The 23,267-nt window shown below is 26.1% G+C and overlaps 8 protein-coding genes across 8 annotated transcripts; 6 read left to right on the forward strand and 2 right to left on the reverse strand.

Moving 5' to 3' along the window:
* Positions 1-2,000: 2,000 nt before the first annotated feature.
* DICPUDRAFT_96860 (uncharacterized protein) lies at positions 2,001-5,978 on the forward strand. Its single transcript, XM_003284828.1, has 3 exons — positions 2,001-2,933; positions 3,012-5,508; positions 5,572-5,978. Exons 1-3 carry the CDS (start codon positions 2,395-2,397, stop codon positions 5,851-5,853), a joined length of 3,318 nt encoding a protein of 1,105 aa, XP_003284876.1. The 5' UTR covers positions 2,001-2,394; the 3' UTR covers positions 5,854-5,978.
* A 46-nt stretch (positions 5,979-6,024) lies between these two features.
* On the reverse strand, positions 6,025-7,150 carry DICPUDRAFT_148721 (uncharacterized protein; the record flags this gene model as incomplete). Its single annotated transcript, XM_003284843.1, has 3 exons — positions 6,025-6,195; positions 6,277-6,529; positions 6,603-7,150. 3 exons carry the CDS (start codon positions 7,148-7,150, stop codon positions 6,025-6,027), a joined length of 972 nt encoding a protein of 323 aa, XP_003284891.1.
* A 209-nt stretch (positions 7,151-7,359) lies between these two features.
* On the forward strand, positions 7,360-8,865 carry DICPUDRAFT_28373 (uncharacterized protein; the record flags this gene model as incomplete). The annotated part of the gene is made up of 2 exons (XM_003284829.1): positions 7,360-7,647; positions 7,738-8,865. The coding sequence occupies 2 exons, from the start codon at positions 7,360-7,362 to the stop codon at positions 8,863-8,865; spliced, it is 1,416 nt and encodes a 471-aa protein (XP_003284877.1).
* A 1,200-nt stretch (positions 8,866-10,065) lies between these two features.
* DICPUDRAFT_96861 (uncharacterized protein) lies at positions 10,066-12,471 on the forward strand (the record flags this gene model as incomplete). Its single annotated transcript, XM_003284830.1, has 3 exons — positions 10,066-10,217; positions 10,303-10,393; positions 10,484-12,471. 3 exons carry the CDS (start codon positions 10,066-10,068, stop codon positions 12,143-12,145), a joined length of 1,905 nt encoding a protein of 634 aa, XP_003284878.1. The 3' UTR covers positions 12,146-12,471.
* A 403-nt stretch (positions 12,472-12,874) lies between these two features.
* On the forward strand, positions 12,875-13,899 carry DICPUDRAFT_86469 (uncharacterized protein; the record flags this gene model as incomplete). The annotated part of the gene is made up of 3 exons (XM_003284831.1): positions 12,875-13,005; positions 13,080-13,462; positions 13,613-13,899. 3 exons carry the CDS (start codon positions 12,875-12,877, stop codon positions 13,897-13,899), a joined length of 801 nt encoding a protein of 266 aa, XP_003284879.1.
* Positions 13,900-15,538: 1,639 nt separating this feature from the next.
* DICPUDRAFT_28404 (uncharacterized protein) lies at positions 15,539-17,128 on the reverse strand (the record flags this gene model as incomplete). Its single annotated transcript, XM_003284844.1, has 1 exon — positions 15,539-17,128. A coding segment is annotated over one exon (1,590 nt), but the record flags the coding sequence as incomplete, so codon positions are not given.
* A 1,213-nt stretch (positions 17,129-18,341) lies between these two features.
* Positions 18,342-19,547, forward strand: DICPUDRAFT_96862 (uncharacterized protein; the record flags this gene model as incomplete). The annotated part of the gene is made up of 2 exons (XM_003284832.1): positions 18,342-19,305; positions 19,519-19,547. 2 exons carry the CDS (start codon positions 18,342-18,344, stop codon positions 19,545-19,547), a joined length of 993 nt encoding a protein of 330 aa, XP_003284880.1.
* Positions 19,548-20,600: 1,053 nt separating this feature from the next.
* On the forward strand, positions 20,601-23,178 carry DICPUDRAFT_96863 (uncharacterized protein; the record flags this gene model as incomplete). Its single annotated transcript, XM_003284833.1, has 3 exons — positions 20,601-21,536; positions 21,604-22,111; positions 22,193-23,178. 3 exons carry the CDS (start codon positions 20,601-20,603, stop codon positions 23,131-23,133), a joined length of 2,385 nt encoding a protein of 794 aa, XP_003284881.1. The 3' UTR covers positions 23,134-23,178.
* Between the last annotated feature and the right edge of the window lie 89 nt (positions 23,179-23,267).

The raw sequence follows: 23,267 nt of genomic DNA on the forward strand, positions 1-23,267 counted from the left end.
GGTTTTTAATTCATCAAATGATGTGGTTTTTCAAATCGTTCATCTTACATTGAGGGGTTAGGTTTATTCTTTCTAATTGGGTTTTTCCGTCATTTATCAAGCATTGGAGGTTTTTTCAAGTCACCCATTATTCATTGGGGGTTTAGTTTATTCTTATTAATTGTGGTTTTCAGGTCATTCATCATTCATTGGGTATTAGTACTTTAAAGGTATTTATAAAGTTAATATTATTATATTTGAATATAAAAGAAACTAATATTTAATTTTAAAACTTAAAAAGATTTGATTTCTATTTCAAAACATAATAATATATATAAATAACATTAATAATAAATAAATGATAATAAAAATAAAAATGATATTAAATAAATAATAATAGTAATAATAATCAATATTGCATGACCTTGATAATATAAATAATTCATCATCCAGAGACATATTAAATAATATAATTATTAGTATAAATAATAATCAACTTTATATGTTTATATTGTAAATAATAATATTGATTACTATTATTTAAATAATGATTATAATAATAAAACAAATAACAAAAATAATGGATATAGATTATATTATAAATAATAATGCAAAATTCATGGATCCAGACAAGGAAAAAGATAATAGAGTAAATAATATTAATATGGAATAATAATCATCAAAATAATCATGACATTTAAAAATAAAAGCAATCCATCCAACTCTATTCATTCATCGATTCATTCTGCCTTCTAAATCTAAATCCAAGTTAATCAATTTGAAAAAATGAAATTTCAATTCTAAAATCTATTTATCCAGAATTAATTGCATTCTTTCCTATAAAGTTTATTTTCAACAATGGGCTTATTCTATCATAATTTATCAATCAAATACCATCAACAAAAACAATTAACACTTTCATCCGTTTTATTAAGTACAAATTAATGTCATTTGGTCACAGATCCGGGTCCGCCTTCATCATCAATTTTATTATTTATTATTATTATAATATAGAATTAAAAATTCTCTATCCCTAGTTAATTTTCTAATCATTATCAAAATAAAGATCTTTAATTTTAAGCTTTTAAATTTTTTAATAAATTAAATTTTTATTGTTTTTTATTATTTAAAAACCATGGTAAATTTTTTCCATCTTGTGAAATTTGGTGAATAAATTGACTTAAAGTTGCTGTTATTGTATAAAATAAAAAGTCAAATAGTGTAATTTATTATCATTATTATTTATTATTTCTATTATTATTTATAATTATATAAAAATATTTAAAACTCTAAAGCATTTTAATATGACCTTTAGTTTGAAACTAATCTCTAGTGCAATATACCACCCTGATACCATGATTGACTCTGATACTAATCCACTACCACTGCTACTGTAATTGTATAACTCTTGTAGAAAATGAGTTAACTACGATTCTCTGTAATTACTGTCAATCCTACTATTAAAATTACTATTTTTTAAACTAATGTGTTAATCAATAGATTGTGACAATGAAAAAATTTCATTTGAAAGGTTCTGTTTTAAAAACTAAATTGTGTGTGGTTTTTTTTTTTTGTTTTAAAAAAAAAATCTTGTCTGAATAATTTCTAATAATAGTGTGAAATAAGTTTTATTATAAATATTTTTTTCAATTAAAGATAAATTATTACTATTATATAGTAAATGTGGAGCAGTTTAAAAATAAATTATTTTTTAAATGAAAAACAAAACAAAATAAAAATATTTTTATATGTGTTCGATCTTTTACAAGCTTTTTTTTTATTTTTTTATTTTTTAAAATAATAAAAAAAATAAATTTTATTTTTAAAAAAAAACAAAATTATTTTTTTTAAATATTACTATTATTGTATGTGTGTGCTTTTTTTTGTGTGTATGTGGGGTAGTGTGTTTAAAAAAAAAAAGGATATATTTGTACATAGTTATTTTTTTAAAATTAAATTTTTTTTTTATTTTTTTAAAAAAAAAGAAAAAAAAAAACATTGTGTTTAATATTACTTTTAAACTTTAATATTTTAATTTAAATTTATTTATTAATATTAAAAAGAAATAAAGAAAAAAAAAACAATAATAAAAAAAAGGTTATATTTTTAATTTATCTATATAATATTAATAATAGTAAAAATAATATAATAATAAAAATAATAATATCAACTTAATTTTATTAGTTTTTATAATAATAAAAATATAACAACCCAACAAAGATTTGCAACCTCTCAATTAATGGTTAATTTTTCTTTAACATTTTAGATTTTTTTTATTTTTTTACTTTTTTATTTTTTTTTTTATTTTTTTAATTTAATTTTGCAACATATTCTTTTTTTTTTTTTATTTTTATTTTTATTTTTATTTTTATTTTTTTTTCATTTCATATTAGTTTTTCAAATTAAAATTATAAAATGATAGAATCTTTTGACAATAATAATAGTAATAGTAATAATATTAGCAATAATAACAATAATAATAATAGTGATAGTTATAATGAAGAAAGTTCAAATAGCGAAGAACTAAATGGTACAAAAAATGAAATAGAAGAAAATAGCTTAAATAAAAGTAAAGATATAAACCAATCCAACGAAGAGATTATTGAAGAAAACTATAAATTAGAAAATAGTATTAGTAGTAGTAATGTTCATACAATGATAAGAGATTCAAAAGAAATTAATAGAACAGATATTAGGGGCACCGAAACAGAAAATGACTCTTTAGCAAGCTCAATTGACCACCACCAACAAGAAAAAGAAAAGGAGAAACAGGAACAGGAACAGGAACAAGAAAAAGAAAAAGAGGAACAGGAACAAGAAAAAGAAAATGATAACAATGAAAAAAATCAAGTATCATCAACAATTATAAATAATACAAATGAAGAAATTTCTTCAAACTTATCAACATTTGACAATTTCTCTAGTACAGCTTCAAATAATAATGATTCTTTAGAGTAAATATTCATGACTTCAAATAAATTTTAATAATTTTTTTAAAATAATAATTATATAAATTAACATTTTTATTTTAGAACTAATAAAGACGAATCGACAAATATAGAACAATTTTCATTATCAGGACAATTTAAATCAATGAGAGAAGGAAGATTAATTGAAAATTTTATAGTTGTAGGTTTATCAAAAGAAACAGTAATTAATCCAGGTGAAAAGATATCGAATGATGCAAAAATATTGTATAGTTACCCACCAGATAAACCATGCGATCCACAAGTTGTAAATTTTTGTTTTCCAGATGGTGTTAAACTAATTCAAATAAAGAGAAGAAATTCATTAACAGAGTTCAACTCAGTACTATATAAATCATTATCACAATTAGAAGGATCAGACAGTTCATTTATGTTTTTAATTACAGGCGGCGAACATTTAATGTATGGATGTTGTGTTTTAAATACTGAACTAATTAATGAATTTCCATATTTCTTCCCAGAGTCTATAGAACTAAATAAAAAAAATAATAGTGGATCAGATGAATCTTCAACAACATCAACATCACCCTTTTGCTATTTTTCACCAAGGTGTTATTGTGTTATTAGTAGATATCCATTTTTCAAAGCTCATTTTGACTTTATATATTCAATTCTTGGTAAAGAAAGATTAAACAAAGTAAATAGATCCATTCATGAACAAGAAAAATTAGAAAAAACACTACAAAAACAGCAAAATGAACAAAGAAAGCAACCAATAGCAATACAGCAAAGACAATCTTTAGCAATACAGCCATCATCCTATCTTTCGTATAATTTTCAAGAGGGAAAATCACAACTTTCAGTATCACAACAACCTCAACAACAACAATTTCGTGATTATTTTTTCTCTAGTGACTCACCAAAACAATTATCTGCATCTTCAAATGAATTTTCCAAATATATAAACAATATGAAATCAAGACCAAATAAACCATTACCACCATTACCACAAAATAACCTATCTAAAAGTAGCTTTCCAACACCTTTTTCTCCAATAGCGGTGTCACCTGCTGACTCGCCAGTTTTAAACTCATCTACCGAAGAAACATCACTTTTGCAACCATTTTCGTCACCCTCAAACAAACTTGGCCACCATAGAGCTGCATCCACTTCAATTGTACATACTAGATCTCACTCCACCCCGATTTCCCAATCAATTTCAAAATTAGCGCAACAACAACACCTACAGCAACAACAACAACAACAACAATTTAGTATTTCGTCAAATAATAATAATGGAATAAATGGAAGTACAAATTTAGATGAATCATTATCTGCAATTCAAGAATCATTAAGCAATGACACATTTGAATCTGAATCTGATTTATCATCGTCTACAAATAGTTTCCAAATATATAATAGCTTTAACAACTCTTCAACTCAATTTTACAATTCAAATAACTCTAGCAAATTTAGCTCACCCGCAATAACAAACCAAAATAACAACCACAATAACAAAAATAATAATGGTAAAGATGGAAGCAGTAGCGAAAGTAACAGTGAAGGCAGCAGCGGTCAAACATCACCAAAACCATTACCCAAATTACCAACCATAGCAGTGGATAATAGTAGTATTAGTGGCTCTAAATTATTACCACCCCCACCATCAGGTCCACAATTAACAGTTGAACAATATTTATCTTCATCAACAAATTCAAACCCATCAAGCAAAACTCCATCACCAACTAACCAATCACAATTAATAACCACCACTACCACTTCAGAGACAGTAACCTCAACTACAACAACTACAAATCAAACAACAACCTCAACCACAACAAACACTACAACAACTACTACAACTATTACATCACCACCACCATTACCACCAAAAAGGAAAAAAGGAATTAAAGAGATAGAGGAAGAAGATGAAGAAAACCTATCATCAAAGTTCCCAAATCTTATAGATGAAGTTATACAAACTATTGAAATTTTTTATAACACAAATGTTCCTTTGGAGAACCAAAAACTTACAATACATTATCCAAATGAACAACCTGCTGTCTATGGTGAAGGTGATGATTCGTACCAAATCGAAAAATGGTGTCTTTCGGGATTGATTAAAACTCTTTCACTAAAGACCATCATGGAAATCATATCGTGTGTACTATTGGAAAAATTCATTTTAGTAACCTCGAAAAACATTGGCACAATTTCAAATACAATATTTGGCTTATTACCATTACTAAGACCATTCGAATACCAGGGTGCATTTATTCCAATTCTACCAAACACTGCATTGGATGCACTTCACTGTCCAATTCCATTCATTATTGGCATTACAAAGCTACCAAACTCATCAGAAATGAAAGATGCTTTAGATAACTGTTATATCTTGGATGTAGATAATGATCAAATTAAACTAGGTACAAATTGCTCACCAATCCTACCCTTACCAGAACAAAATAAACTAGAAACATTTACAAGACCTTTCTATAGAGAAGTTTCAAAAGAAGATAGAAAAAAATATTATTTAGATTATCCATTCAAGTCAATACCGAGCGAATTTAAATGCATACAATCATTCTCTAACGAATTTAAGGTAAATATTACATAATTTCATTAAAATTATTTTATGTACATATTTTAATCTTTTGATTTATAGCTATTTAATAGATTTATATTGGATTCAATTGGCTTTTATATAGACTGGAACCCAAATTTCGATTTCGGAAATTCTATACACAAAGAACAACTTTTAAGATTAATTCATCAAAACAACTACAATTTCATAGATCAATTTTTACATTCACAACTATTTACTACCCATATTGAACTCTTATTTGAAAGAGGTGGAGATAAAATTAATAACACAAATATAAATAATAACAATAATAACAATAATACAATAATAACACTAAATACTTATAAAACTAGTAGATTATAATTAAAAAAAAAAAGAAAATAATCATTGGCTATTATTTATTTATTTAATAAATTTGTATATTAAATTATAACTAAATATAAAATTATAAATATATATATATTTATTTATAATATAAATTTGTAAACAAAATCGAAAAAAATACATTTTATTATTATTATTATTAAATATTTTTTATTCTTTTGATTCGTTTATTGTTGGTTCTGTTGTTGATTCTGTTTCTTTTGATTCATTGACTTTTTTATTTTTTTTTGGTTCATTTGAAGCGGGCAATCCAGCTAAAAGTATTAAATTAAATCTTTTGCATTGATTATAATTTGAAACAATCGAAAGGAAACAATAAAACTAAATAGATAAAAAATTCGTTAAAAACCTATATTATTATATTATTTGTGATATTATTATTTTATTATTAATAATAATTACATTAACAATTTCAACTATTATAGTTAATTCAGGATTATCTAAATCCACTATATGCTTAGGGTCGACTAATTTTGCGAGTTCTTGAATATATTCAACCTTGTTGATTTTATTATTCATTCTTGATTTAAATTCTATTTTATATTTATAAACTTTATTATCCACATTAAAATATTGATTAACTAATGATTGAGTTTCTTCAAAAATATTTGATAAATGACATGTTTTTTGAATTGGTATGATTCTATTAATTTCTCTAAAGTATAAATGGGTTAAATATTAGTTTGTGGGGGTGGGGTGTTATTAAAACATTAATATAAAAACTGTACTTTGATTTTAAGGCTTTAGTATCTTGAGCATCTTTGAAAATTTTTGAGGTTAATTCAATTGGATTAATTCCGCTATTTAATGACATGTATGCTACACCATTACATTTTAATGTATATTTAACATATTTTGATTTTGAACCGCTGGATTCTTTAATTTGTTGTAACTCTGCTTGAAAAGCTGAATCGAAATCGAAATCATCGCTATTTGCCTTCTTTTTAGTTTCAGCTGCAATATCTTTGAATTTGTCGATATATTCATCCAATACTTTATTTATGTCTTTTGAAGCTTGCTTTTCCCTTCCATTACCAAATGTGAAAATTAAACCATTTCCCGATGTACAAATTGGATCACTTAAAACTTTTTTACTTGCTTTTAATGCCTTTAAACGCATTGGTAAAGGTAAGTTTTTATCATCGATTTTATTGGTGTCTTCTTTCTCACTTTCATTTTCACTTTCGTCTTCTTTAATTTTCTTATTAACATCTGATGACAATGAAGAATCTTCTTCGGCTTTTCTTTTTTTTAAGTCATCTGTATTAGTCGACATTTTATATATATTTAGGTTTTATAATAATTTGTAAAAATGAAAAAATGAAAAATAAAAAAAAAAAATTTAAAAAAAATGCATTTTTTTATTTTTTTTATTTTTTTTTTTATTAAAAATTATTTTATTATTCGTTTTTAAAATTATTTTGTTATTTCATTTTTTCATTAATTTTAACTTCAATATAAATAATAATAATGAATCACCCAGCAATGAACACAATAACTGGTGGTGGTGCTGGTGTCAATGGTGCACAACCAGTAAGAGGATTACCAAAATCAATTTTACAATATATTCCAGAACCAATCCAACCATTATTTGAAAATCCTTTATTTTCAGCTGGTTTTGGTTTACTTGGTGTTGGTTCACTTGTTGCAATTGGTAGAAAAGGTTTCCAATCAGTATTAATTCAAGGTAGAAGATACTTTTTTGTATCTGTAGAGGTTCCATCAAAAGATAAATCATACCATTGGTTAATGGATTGGTTAGCAACAAAAAAAGTAAACTATTAATATATAAATATACTTTTAATATTAAAATGTAACACACATGCTAATAAGTATATACTTTTTATTTATCTTTTAAAATAGGATAAAACAACAAGACATGTTAGTGTTGAAACAACATTCCATCAACATGAAAGTGGTGAGATTGTATCAAAAATTAATTTTATACCAAGTGTTGGTACACATTATGTATTTTATAGAGGTAGAGTCATTAAAGTGGAAAGATCTAGAGAAAAGAATGTTATTGATATGAATTCAGGAAATCTTTGGGAATCGATCACATTAACAACATTGGGTACAAAGAGAAATATATTTCAAAAGCTAATCGAAGAAGCTAAAATAATGGCATTGGATAAAGAAGAGGGCAAAACTATTATATATACATCAATGGGCACTGAATGGAGAAGATTTGGTCACCCCAGAAGAAAAAGACCAATTGGATCGGTTATTTTAGATAAAGGTATTTCAGAAACAATTATAACGGATGTCAGAAAGTTTTTAGGTAATGCAGATTGGTACAACGAAAGAGGTATACCATATAGAAGAGGTTATCTATTATATGGACCACCAGGTACTGGAAAGAGTAGTTTTATTACAGCATTGGCAGGTGAATTACAATTAAGTATATGTATTTTGAATTTAGCAGGCAAAGGTGTAAGCGATGTAACATTAAATCAACTTTTAAGTACTGCACCACAAAGATCAATTATTTTATTAGAGGATATCGACTCTGCAATTCAAACCAATGAAACCAACCAACCATCATCCTCCTCCTCAAACCAATCATCAAATGCAATTTCATCAGGTGGCATGCAATATCAAGGCTATAGTGGACCATCCTCAACAATGCAATACCAAGGCTATGGCTCATCACTCACATTCAGTGGTCTATTAAATGCATTGGATGGTGTTGCCGCCTCTGAAGGTCGTATCTTATTTATGACCACTAACCACTTGGAAAAATTAAATAAAGTTTTAATTAGACCAGGTAGAGTGGATTTACAAATTGAAATTGCAAACTCTTCACCATACCAATTAGAAAAAATGTTTTTGAAATTTTATCCAGATCATCAAGAATTAGCTACACAATTTGTCGATAAAGTAAAACATCTTAGCTTAAGTCCTGCTCAACTTCAAGCCTATTTTATGAACTTTTCAACCGACCCAGTTGAAGCTTTAGAAAATGTAAATCAATTAAATTTAAATAAATAAAATAAAATAAAACAAAATAAAATAAAATAAATCAATTAAATCAATTAAATATATCAAAAAAAATTTTCAAAAAAATATTTTTCTTGAGACTTTTCATTTTTTCTAAAAACTCGAAAAAATTTTTCGATGATTTTTGGGAAAAAAAAAAAAAAAGAAAAAAAAAAAGAAAGAAAAAAAGTGCAATTTTAAATCCCCAATGGATTTAAGGGCCTAAATAACAAAAATAAAAATTCAAATTAAAGTGGTTTTTTTTTTTTTTTTCCAATTAAGGGGGGGAAAAAAAAATGTAGAAATTTTTTTTTTTTTAACATTTAAAACCATATATTTAGGGGGGGGGGTTTTTAACCCGGAAAAATTGGAAAATTTATTTAAAAAAATTTTTTTTTTAAAAAAAAATTTTTTTTTGGGGTTTTTTTTTTTTTTTAAAACCCCGAAAAATTTTTTGGGGTTTTTTGGAAAAAAAAAAAAAAAAAAAAAAAAAAAAAAAAAAAAAAAAATACAAATATAAATACCATATAAATATAAATACATAAATAACAAAAATAAAAAATCAAATTAAATATTATTTTTTTTTTTTTTTTTCATATTTAATGAAGTAATAAAATTAATTAGAAATTTTTTTTTTTTCATATCAATATTAACCACATATATTTTTAGATGATCGTATTTTAATCAAAAAAAAAATAAAAAAAAAATAAATAAAAAAAAAATAATTTATAATAAAAATATTCATTGTAAAAATAATATTATTTTACCAAAAATATTTATAGTAAAAAACTTATTTTTGCTAAAATTAATTTTTAAGGATTTTACACAAAAAAAATATTATCTACTCGTTTTTCCATGATAATGATTGTTTATTTTAAAAAATATTGATAATAAACAAAGAATGTTTTGAATAAATAAAAAAAACTCAATTTTTTATTTTAATTTTTTTAATTTTTTTTTTTTTTAATTTTTTTTTTTTTTTTGACATCATTTTGGTTCCACATAAAATCTTTATATTTTTTTTTTTTTTTAATTTTATTTTTTTGTAAATATTTATTTATAACATCAAATACATTAAATATATATATATATAATATAAAAACACTATAACCCTATCACCATCAACAATAACAATAATCAAAAAATATATTTTTATATGTATAAAATCAAAAAAATAATAATATAGTAATAATAAAATAGTAATAATAAAAGATGAGAGTTTTATTTTGGCCAAATAAATACAATAATATATTGGAGTTGGGCAGAGGTGTAAGTGGTGTGGTATACAAAGCATCAGAGAAAGAAACTGGACAGATTGTAGCAATTAAATTGGTTGATATGAATAAAAGTAAAATTTCACAAGAGTATGTATAAACAGATTAGATAATGGCCTGGGTGGGGACATTCAAATATACTAATACACTGTTTATTATTATTACCTTTCTTTAGACAAATTCAAGGTGAAATTAGAGCATTATTAATATTAAACCCAGAAAATCAAAGATCCCATATAAATATTATAAAATTAATAGAATGTTTTGTATGTATATACTATTAAATGATTCATTACATTGTATTATATTTTGATATTAATATTTATAAACGAAAAATAAAAAAAAAAAAATCATAGATTCATAAAACAACAGCAATTTTTGTATTAGAATATGTAGATGGTGGTACTTTAGAAGATTTTATGTATAGTTTTGAAAGAGGCATGCCAATATCGGTTGTTAGTCATTGTTTATATCAAATTGTAAATGCTATAGAGTATATGAATTCAAGAAAATGTTCACATCGTGATATTAAACCAGCCAATATTTTAATGTTAAGAAATCGTAATCCACCACCACCACAATTAGTTGATAATAATGAGGATAGTTATGTTATAAAGTCAGATTCAAATTCAAATCATTATAGATATGATCCAAACGAATTACCAATTTTAAAAGTTACAGATTATGGGTATTCATCCATCAATAGAGAGGAGAATGAGTTACATTCGACATTGGCAGGTTCACCTTTATATATGGCACCAGAGATTATTCATATAATATTGTCACCCTATTTAGAACCAGGTACAGGTAAACTATCACCAGAGAGCAACGAAGGTTACAATCCACTTTTGGTTGATATCTGGGCCATCGGTGCCATGACTTTTAGGTTGGTAACCGGTGACGATTTAATTAATGTAATCTTCCCAAATCTTAATCAAACCACAGTTTTAGCAGCATTAGTAAATTTAGCTAAAATGATTGACAGTGGCGAATTCCAGCGTGGTTTAGATAGAATTCCAAATGAAATCTCTAAATATAATATCGAAAATTCTGATCAAGCCATCTCTTTCATCACCTCATTATTACAATTGGACCCAAAGAAAAGACTTACCCTTAAAGAAGCACTTGCTCATCCTTTCTTAGCCGCTGGTAAAGAATCATTCACTAGAACATTAAATGAACACTATAAAGAAAATAAGGATCTTGTCAACTCTATTATTCCTTCAGATCTTGTCGATTTTATCAATAATAATAATGCATCATCGTCATCATCGTCACCAACCTATTCACCAAATAATTCAGAAGAACATTTACCAACTTATCAACAACAACAAGCTCAACAAGAGCAATTACAAAAGCAATTGGAAGTTCAACAAAAGCAAGAACAACCACAAGATCAAAAAAATTCATCCCAACAACCAGAGCAACAAGATCAAGCCTCATCTCAACAACAATTACAACAGCAACAAGAACCATTATCTCCACCACAAAAAGTTCATTATAGATGGTCATCCACTTTACCAAGAAAGAAATTATCAAAGAGTTTGGCATTTTTATCACATCAAAGAAGTGAAAACTTTAAATTATTCCCAAAACTTTTACCACCACCAACTGCAAGTACACCACCATACGAAACCATGACATGGAGATCTCCACCAATTCCAACCGAAGACAGTATCACCTGGACTACAATCACACAAGATGCAATTTTTACTGTTCAATTTGGTGTTTTAACTTCATTGTTAAAAGCAATTTCAGTTTCAGAAGAGTACCAATATCGTATTATTAGTGCTAGCACAAATCCACCATTGGAAATTGGTGTTTCAAATTATAGAGATAGTATTTTATACATGTACCATATAGTAAAAACTATTATTGCCCCACAACTCATCTCTTTATCATTGTTTGATGATAATTCAACAAGATCTGTTTTAGCTGCTTTCCTAATCCAAATTAAAAATGAATTTGAACAAGAAGAAGTTTCAAGAGGTTGGACTGTTTTAGATTCAAATAATTAAATATATATGTGTGTGTGTTAAAAAAATACATATTTAAAACCACTCACACACCCTCTAAAACACAATCACACCACACAATCCAAATATTTTTTAAAATTTATTAATTAATGAATTAGTTATTATTTTATTTTTAAATAAATAAATAGTGAATAATTCATTGGTTAATTTAGGATAAATATAGAATAAAATAATTATTTAAAAATTATTTTTTCATTTCAAATTGTTAAATAATACCAATCATAAAAAAATAAAACTTTAAAATATTTTTTTTTTTTTTTTTTCTAATTTCAAATACCATCAATTTTAAAAATAAATATTGGTGAAATAAAAAAAATAAAAAAGAAAAAAAAGATATATAAAAAAACAATTATTTATTATTTTTTTATTTTTTTTTAAATTTTATTTTTTTTCATTTAAAATTTTATTTTTTTATTTTTTTTCATTTTTAAAATTTAAATTAAAAAAAAAAAACATTTCATGTAATTTCAAAAGTTTTATTATTAATTTTATATTGTATTTGTATATATACACCAAACTAAATAATATTTTTTTATTTTTTATTTTTTATTTTTTATTTTTTATATATTAATGTTATAATTTTAAAATAATTCGTCGGGGGTTCAAGAGATATACAATAGTAATAATAGACATTATTCATATAGTTTGATTGATAGATAGATAGATAGATAGATAGCTATAGATAGTGATAAAGAAGGTTAGGTAGAGATAATGTTTCTAACAAAAAGAAAAAGAGGTGATGATTTTTTTAACGAGAACGAAGATGAATATTTTTCGAATCAAGATGAAGAGGAGGAAACCGATGATATTAAAAATAAAATAAGGAAATTGGAATTAAATAGGTAATTACACTCTATTTACATACAGAGATAGTTATAGCAATTCTAACTAATTTAAAATCATTTTAATTATATAGTCCCAACACACAATATACAATACCACCGAATAGTAATGGATTTGATCTTAATCACAATCATTCAAATATATCTGTTCAAAGCCAACATCAACAATTACCACTTCACCAGTCACAAAATTTACAACACCAATTATATCAACAACAACAGTATCAACAATTACAACAGCAACAACATTTTATATTAGTTCAGCAACAGCAACAGCAACAGCAACAGCAACAGCAACAGCAACAGCAACAGCAACAACAACAGCAACAGCAACAACAAATTCAAAAAGCAGAGGAACAAAAATATCATATTCAATCACCACCGCAGCTACAGCAATTAAATCAACAATTACAGCAAAATTTACATTTGGAACAAGAAAATAAAACTAAACCGCATAGTTTTCAACATCAACACAATCACCATCATCATCGAAATAATAATGAAACTCATCAAGATCATTATAGAGAAAATTTAGAAAATTTAAGATATCAGCAAAATATCCAGCAACATCACAACCAATTTCATCCTCATCACAACCTTAGTTTAGGTATCACTCATACAAATCATCATTTAAGATCTTTGGATGACCCTAAATATAAGTTTACAATTTCAACTCGTACCACTAATAACAATAATGGTTTTGAACATAACAGCAACCAATTCAACAATAACAGCACCAATAATATAGATAGTTATGGTGAAAGTAAAGCATCACCATCAAATACTATAGATGTAAATAATACCCAATATTCAGATATAAATAATATATTAAAAGATGCCCATATTTTAAGACAACGAAAAAAGTTTGGTCTACCACCAACCCAAAATGGTTAGTTGTTTGACACAATCCATATAAAACAATTTAATAAAAGTTAAAATAGAGATCAAGATCATTTTTACATTGGTTTTTAATATAAATAAATTTTTTCTGTGTTTCAATATTTTATTATTTAATCTTGAATTTAACCTAAAAATATTAAAAAAAATATATAATTTAAATATATTTAAAATAATATCCATAAATCTAGTAGAAACTCTAAATTCTGTCATTGAGCATCACATTTCAATGATGGAAGTTGAGTTTTTTATAAAATATCATTTGAGGTTATATCGAACTTTACGCTATAGTGTCCAATTATTCATCTCTGGAAAACCCTCAAAAATCATGAATTCCAAGTCCACAACCTTTCATTCTCCCCAAAAGGTAAACACTTATTATCTACCTCTTATGAAAAACATTTTATCCTTTGGGGTGTTGAAACTAGTCAAGTTGTTATCATTTTCCCCCTTGGTGGTATTCAACGTCAAATGTTGTTTTCTATATTTTGATAGTTTGAAACGATTATAGTGTTAATCTGATTTTAGCAGTGAAGTTTTATGTCATACTCTGACCAGAAACTCTTACTGCATTCGCAGATATTGGCTTGAAAGCAAACAAATCAAAATCTGCTATTTTTGTAACATAAAAGAAAGTATAATTTGGAATTAATAAAATGGAATAATATCATACAAGTAAGAATGATTTAAAAAAACATAAAACAAAAAGAAAATTAAGATAATAGAAGAAAAAGATTTTTATTTGTAGTTGCACATATTAGTTGGACTGGGGATGAATCAAAGTTCCAACAATTTGATAATAAGTTATTATTGGGCCTATGGCACTAATATTTTACTATAGTCTCATATCAAGATAAGTGTTAGAAAGGGTGGGGTTAATGTAATGTTTTTGGGAAATATTGTTTATGATGGCCCAGGATTAGTTTCTAAACTCAATCTTGAAATTATACAAAACGATACACAATTAACTTTAGAATACTATGGGGATAAAAAAAAAGTTCCTGAAAGGGAGCCAATCATTTGTCATGAAACTGTAGCTCCACTGCAAAGATAGTGAAACAATATTTAGAAGAGAATAATTTTAAAGTTGATCCATTACCACCTTACAATCCAGATTTTAGTATAATTGAAAATCTTTGGTCAATTGTTAAAAAATGGGTGTCAAAAAAGATGTTTCATGACCCATCACAAGACCTAGTTCGGGTATGTAAAGATGAATTTCATTCAATTGGGTCTACATATTTATTCCGGGAACTGTATATAATACTTTTTTCTTTCCAAAATATAATTGTTTCGTTTCTTTGATCTAAACCTTCTTTTGAATACTTTGAAATTTCCCTATACTTCACTTTCGTTGGACCCATAATGATCCCTTATTTGACATTTCATATTTTTTTCCTTCATATTCAATTATTTTTTTTGCAGTTTCATTTTTCAACAAGCTGACCATTCTCTCTGTTTGAGGGGATGTTGAAGTTTTTGGTTTATGCTTCAGTTGAATTCCTTCTTGTAATAGGACTTTTATTCCATCACCTATAGATTATATTTAGTTGTTATAAATTTATTAATGTTGTTTATTTTTATTATTTTATAATTTTGACCCACTTAAAAAAAAAACTTTTTTTCTAAATTTAACCTAAATTGTAATCCCTATGTAAAACTTTGTAGGACCCAATGTGAGTGTTATGAGTCTATCTGGTAATGAGGGGGGTAGAAATTCTTGCTTAAAATAACGCCTGAGTGTGAGTGTTGTGAGACTATTTGGTAATGTACCAGGTAGAACTTCTTGGTTAAAACTACGACCGAATGTGAGTGTTGTGAGACTATTTGGTAATGTGCCGGGTAGAACCACTCGGTTAAAACTACGACCGAATGTGAGTGTTGTAAGAGTATTTGGTAATGAGCCGGGTGGAACTACTTGGTTAAATAAATCACCGAATGTGAGTGTTTTGAGACTATTTGGTAATGAGCCGGGTAGAACCACTCGGTTAAAACTACGACCGAATGTGAGTGTTGTGAGACTATTTGGTAATGAGTCGGGTAGAACTACTTGGTTAAAACTACGACCGAATGTGAGTGTTGTGAGACTATTTGGTAATGTGCCGGGTAGAACTACTTGGTTAAACTCATCACCGAATGTGAGTGTTGTGAGACTATTTGGTAATGAGCCAGGTAGAACTGCTTGGTCAAAAAAACCACCGAATATGAGTGTTGTGAGACTATTTGGTAATGTGTCGGGTAGAACTTCTTGGTTAAAACCATCACCGAATGTGAGTTTTGTGAGACTATTTGGTAATGAGCCGGGTAGAACTATCTGGTTAAACTTATCACCGAATGTGAGTGTTATGAGACTATTTGGTAATGAGCCGGGTAGAACTATCTGGTTAAAACCATATCCGAATGTGAGTGTTGTGAGACTATTTGGTAATGAGCCAGGTAGAACTACTTGGTCAAACTTATTACCGAATGTGAGTGTTGTGAGACTATTTGGTAATGTGCCGGGTGGAACTACTTGGTCAAACTCATTACGGAATGTGAGTGTTGTGAGACTATTTGGTAATGTACCGGGTAGAACTATCTGGTTAAAAAAATTAGTGAGTGTGAGGGTTGTGAGACTATTTGGTAATGTGCCAGGTGTAACTGCATGTTTAAAACAACGACCGAATGTGAGTGTTGTGAGACGATTTGGTAAAGTTCCGGGTAGAACTACTTGGTTAAAACAACTACTCAATGTGAGTGATGTGAGACTATTTGGTAATGTGTCGGGTAGAACCACTCGGTTAAAACTATCACCGAATGTGAGTTTTGTGAGACTATTTGGTAATGTACCGAGTAGAACTACTTGGTCAAACTCATTACCGAATGTGAGTGTTGTGAGCCTATTTGGTAATGTGTCGGGTAGAACTACTTGGTTAAACTCATTGCCGAATGTGAGTGTTGTGAGACTATTTGGTAAAGTTCCGGGTAGAACTACTTGGTTAAAAAAATAACCGAATGTGAGTGTTGTGAGACTATTTGGTAATATGCTGGGTGGAACTACTTGGTTAAAACACTCACCGAATGTGAGTGTTGTGAGATTATTTGGTAATGTGCCGGGTGTAATTACTTGGTTAAAACTACGACCGAATGTGAGTGTTGTGATACTATTTGGTAATGTGCCCAGTGGAACTACCTGGTTAAAATAACGAGAGAGTGTGAGTGTTGTGAGATTATTTGGTAATGAGCCTGGTAGAATTATTTGGTTAAAATTCAGCTCAAAATCATTAAGGAATGTGAGTGTAGTAATTGTATTTGGTAAAGATTTAGGAGTTAGCCTTTCATTAAAAGGGCCCAAATATAAAGTTGTCAAAAATGGTGGAAACTCATTTATTTTTGGTAGTGGATCACGCCACTCAAGTGTTGTTATATATGATTTATCTTTAAATTGGTCATAAGGTGATTCATCAAGATCTACAACCCTATGTTCAATAAACTTTAAAATATGTTTCTGAATTTCTTTTCTTAAAACTATATTATTCCAAACTTTATATAATAATCTATAATAATAATTTAAGAGAAAACACCAATTAATATGCTTTTAACACTAATATACTATATTATATTTATATTTATTGTATTGTACTTACCTATCACTAATATTACTACTGGTTTTTAACTCTTCATTTATGGGAAATTTTTCAGGGAAAGAAATTATCATGACAAGAAGCCCATCCATCGTTAATATAAAAAAATAAATAAAAAAAAAAATTTTAAATTAATATTTTAACAAAATTTAAAAAAATTTTTGAAAAATAAAAAAAAAAGATAAGAAAAATTTTATAAAAATTATTTTGTAATAACGAGTGGTTATTGATAAATGTTAATGGGGTTATACATACTGCAGAATTAAGTTTTTGAAATTTCACTTTAGAAGTGTGATTTTTTAAAATGAAATATTTTTGAACCCACTGTTGATTAAATTATTGTTATAATAAAAAATGAAAATTAATTTTTTTTTTTTACTCAGAAGAAATAATTTATAACAACAAGATGATTTTATAAAAAGTTATACAATTAGAAATCGCACAAGAAGGTCTCCAATCCAAAAATCACAATTTTAAATCAGATTTTACAATTCGAAGATAAATTAATTAAACAATCTTTACAAGATAATTCTGTTGGTAGATCAGAAGTTTCACCAAGTTCTCGTACCAAGGTACAGAGGACTCATCAGCATTTGTTTCTAAGCAAAAAGATGAATGCAAAGAGAAAGCAGAACAAATAAAACTTTTTCAAATAATTCCTTTTAAAAAACAGAAACATTCAATTAATTTATTTTTTTTGGAATAAAAAATTTTTATTTTTTTTTTATTTTTTTTTTATTTTTAAAATTTTTTATTTTTATATTTTTTTTTAATATCATTAATTTTTATTTAATTAAATATAATAATAATAATAAAATGATGAAAGCAGTAAGAATTTTAGCAACAGGTGGTAGCGATAAATTAGTTTATGAAAGTATTGCAAAACCATTGATTACCAAGGAAACCGATGTTTTAATTAAGAACCATTTTAGTGGTGTTAATTTTATTGATACCTATCACAGATCAGGGTTATATAAAGTTCAACTCCCATTCATTATTGGACGTGAAGGTAGTGGTGTTGTAGAGCAAGTTGGTGAAAAAGCAGGATCAAAATTTAAAGTAGGTGATAGAGTTTGTTATTTCAGTGCTGATTCATACGCAGAATATACCATTGTACCAGAAGCAGCAGTTGTTAAATTACCAGATACTGTTGATTTTAAAACTGGTGCTGCAGTTCCACTTCAAGGCATGACTGCTCATTATTTAGTTAGATCTACATTCAAATTAGATGATAGCCACACATGTTTAATTCAAGCTGGTGCTGGTGGTTTAGGTCAAATTTTAATTCAAATGGCAAAAATCATTGGTGCTAAAGTTATTACCACTGTTTCAACCGAGGAGAAAGAAAAGATTTGCAAAGATTTAGGTGCTGATGTCGTTATCAACTATGCTCAAGGTACCAACTTACAAGAGCTTTCAAAATTAGTTAAACAAGCTAATGGTGGCGTCGGTGTTGATGTAGTTTACGATGGTGTTGGTCAATCCACTTGGAATCAATCATTACTCTCTTTAAAACCATTAGGTATGCTTTGTTTAGTCGGTAATGCCTCTGGCCCAGTTCCACCAATCGATCCATTATTACTCTCCACCAATGGTTCCTTATTTTTAACTCGTCCAACTTTAGCTCATTATATCGCTAAACCAGGTTCAATCGAATATCGTATGAACGAAATCTTTGAATGGGCATCAAGTGGTAAATTAAAAATTTCAGACCCAACTATTATTAAATTAGAAAATGCTAAAGAGGCACATGATCTTTTAGAAAGCAGAGGTTCAAAAGGTAAAATTTTATTAGAGCCATAAAAAAAAAAAAAAAAACAAATAATTAACTTCAATAAATAATTCCAATATAAACATTTCAAATAACAAATAAATAAAATAAATAATTTTTTTATTAGTATTTAAACCTCAGTTTTGAAATTAGCACCTTCAAAAAATTTTATATTATATTTTTGATTTTTTTTTTTTTTTCATATTTTTTTTTTTTTAATAGCAGCATGCACATCACACACAAATTTATGAATTTAATTTTTAAAATAAAAATTTTATAAAATTTTCTATTTTTAAAAACTCATTTTTTTTTTAATATATTTTCATTATAAAGCACACTCATTAATAATTTAGTATCAAGGTTTTAAGTTTTCTTATTGATTTTATATATTTTTTTTTCATATAAAAAAAAAAAATAAACTCATATTAAATTAATGTTTCAGTTTGTGCACTGCTTACGAAAATATTTTCTTTCATTTTCATATATAAAATAAAATAAAAAAAATTTGACAATTTTTTTATAATATTAATAAGAATATATTATAATTAAAATGTTAAATTCATGTAAATTTTGGATATTTTTTTGTTTTCAGGTTTCACGAAATGAATAAAAAAAAAATCCTCAAAAGGTTTTCTTGCAAAACTAAAAAAAAAAACTTAATTTAAATAATATTTTAAAATATTAAAGGTTCTTTCTATAAAATAAAGAAAATATATTTATTTTACATATTACTTTTAACCCATTCAATTTCTTTAGCCAACATTAAACCAATCACTTTCAAAAATAAAACCACACCAATTTTTTTTTACAATATTTTTTCAAAAAAAAAAAATATATATTATAATATATAATATTTTTTTATATAAATTTTCAATATAAAGTTTTAATACCATTTTTCAAAACTATTATATTTTTGAATATTTGAATATTTTTTTTTTTATATAATTAAATCTAAATAAAGAATATTAATTCATTCAAGTTATTAATATTTTTTTTTTTTTTTTTTTTTTTTTTTTTTTTTGAAATTTTAATTTATTTTTTTTTTTTTTTAATTTTTTAAAAATATTTTTATTTTTCATTTTTATTTTTATTTTTTCATGAAGCGAATCTATATATTTTAAATATACAATTTATTCTCCCTCAAAATTTAAAATCGGATATGAAATCAATGTTGTAAATAGTCAAATAATATAATATATACACATAAAAAAAAACTTGTTCTTTTTCTTTTAATTTTATAGACATTTAATAAATATTAAAATATAAAGATAACAATAAAAAACAATAAATAAACAATAATAATAATGGATTTGCATAATGAAGATAATAAAAATGATAATCATAATATAATGCACCAGCACCATCATAGTTTACAACCTATTATTAATGATGCACCAACTCAGCAACAATATTATAGACAAGAACATGAAAATATTCAACATCACTTAATACCACCAAACAATAGCCACAATAATGGAAAATCATTGTCATCATCCTCTTCTATAAGTTCACAAATCGATAAAATATTTCAACAAGCAACAAGTAAAAACCAAACTAAATTATTATCAGTAACAACAAGTAATAATACATATAGCCAAAATAATAATATAAATAATAGTACTGCTACATATGGTGATATTAATCAAAAATATAATAATAGTTTGAACATCAACAACAACAATAATAGTAGTCACCATCGTCATGATAATGATAAACCCCACTACAACCACAACCACAACCACAACTATAATAGTAATAGCAAAGAAAAGAAATCTTCCAAAAATAGTTTTTATGATTACATAAACTCTGATGATAATATAAAAAGAAAACTAAGTGATCTAGATGATGCAGAATTAGATGATATAGTTGAATCATTTGAAGCAAAAAAACAGAGTAACAAAAAAAATATTAATGGTAGTGTTAGTAAAAGTAGCAGCAATAGTATTAATAAGAATCATCGTGATAGTAAAAAACAAACCAGTAGTAGCAATAATAATAATAATAATAATAATAATTCAAATATAATACTATCACCGATAAGTTCTGATATGCTATCACCAACTCCAACTGAAAGTTCAAAAATACCAACTTCAATTTCACCGACATTAGCAACCCCAAAAATAACAACAGCAACAACAACAATAGCAACAACAACAACTTCAACATCTACCTCAACAACAACAGCAATAAAAACAGTTAACCAGGAAATTAAATTAAATCAATTAGAATTTCCTTATAAAGTAAGTGTTTAAAAAAAAAAAAAAATTTTAATCTTTTAATACTAATTTATAAATTTTTTTTTAATAGATTTCATCATTAAATTGGGATATTGATCATTTAAATAATAAAGAAAATATTTATTGTTATTGTGGTAAAAATAAAGAAAGGATTATGATAAGATGTGATTTATGTAAGCAAATGTTTCATGTTAATTGTATCAAATTATTACAGGGTACACATTTATATGGTGATTGGGTATATAGGTTTTCATGTTCAGTATGCACAGATGGTAATGAAACATTCGAGAGATTTTCAAAGAATTGGGGTGATATTTTAGAGATTACACTATTTAATCTTCAACAGAATCGTATTGATCAATTAGATAAATGGGAAAGAAAATCACCAAACGCCCCATCGACTTTTTCTTGTATTAAAACAAATATATCAGATGAAAGCAATATGGATGAAGTTAATTTCAACAACATTAAAAACAATTTAACCTCAGTTTTAAAAAAAGGAATTTATTTTCATTTGGATGAAGAAATTATACCATTTATCGAAAAAAATTGGAATCTTTTGTGTAGCGATAAAAAGAGTAAGTAAAAAAAAAAAAAGCCAATAATAATAAAATTTTATAAATCAACTAATATCATTTCTATTTTTTAAAAAATAATAGAAAAATCACAATGGTTTAAACCATTATTACCAGCATTAACTACAGGTAGAATTTTTAAATCAGGTTTTATAAATTATACAAAAAAGAATATGTGGGCATTAGGTACAGATCAATTATTATTAAAAGATAACTCAATGTATAAAGATGTAGTTTTAGCACCGTTGCATAAAAAGAGAAAGAAAAAGAAATCAAACGAAGAAGAAAAAAGAGATAAAGAAGTCTCAAGATTATTATTAATTCCATCCAATGTAAACAATTTCGTACCTACTATAGAATATGATATACTTTGTATAGCAAAAGAAAACTCTGCACCACAAATTAAATTAATCGATAATTATTTTTTGACCGTCAGTAATGATGAAGGTTATCGTATGGCAAGATCATCATTTCCTTGTGTTTGTGGTAACTGGTTTTTTGAGATCGAAATTTTAAACTCCGATGGTAACTCTAGATTAGGATGGTCATCTCCAAAAGGTGATTGCCAAGCAAATGTAGGTTATGATCAATTTAGTTATGCTTATAGAAATCTTCAAGGTGATATTATCCATAATGCCCGCTCAAAACCATATGGAGAGCCTTATGGAAAAGGTGACGTAATCGGATTTTACATTAGTTTACCTGAAACCTCTTCCACAACCCAACTAGAAAGAGATTTTCCATTCATTGATCAATTAGAAATCTATGATACAGTAAGTAAAGAATACTCCTATCCTCAAGATCAACCTCTAAGAGATATCATACCAAATAGTTTTATTCAATTCTTTAAAAATGGGGTTTCTCCTGGTCCTGCCTTTACAAATATTGGCAAAAGTAGCTATTATCCAAGTGCCTCAATGTATATGAAATCAATGGTTAGATTTAATTTTGGCCCAAATTTTAAATTCCCTCCAAATCATTTAAATTTTAAACCATTTTGTTATATAATAAAAAAAGATAAATAAAAGATTTATAAATAATAGGGGAACCAACCCACATTTACATAATATATACATTGATTGTGATTTAACAGTTTTTTATTGATTTTTAACACTTTTTTAAACTAATTTTTTTTTAGTTTTGAGACCGAGAAATTGAC

The sequence above is a fragment of the Dictyostelium purpureum genome (assembly GCF_000190715.1).
Source record: "Dictyostelium purpureum unplaced genomic scaffold DICPUscaffold_33, whole genome shotgun sequence".
Classification (NCBI taxonomy): domain Eukaryota; phylum Evosea; class Eumycetozoa; order Dictyosteliales; family Dictyosteliaceae; genus Dictyostelium; species Dictyostelium purpureum.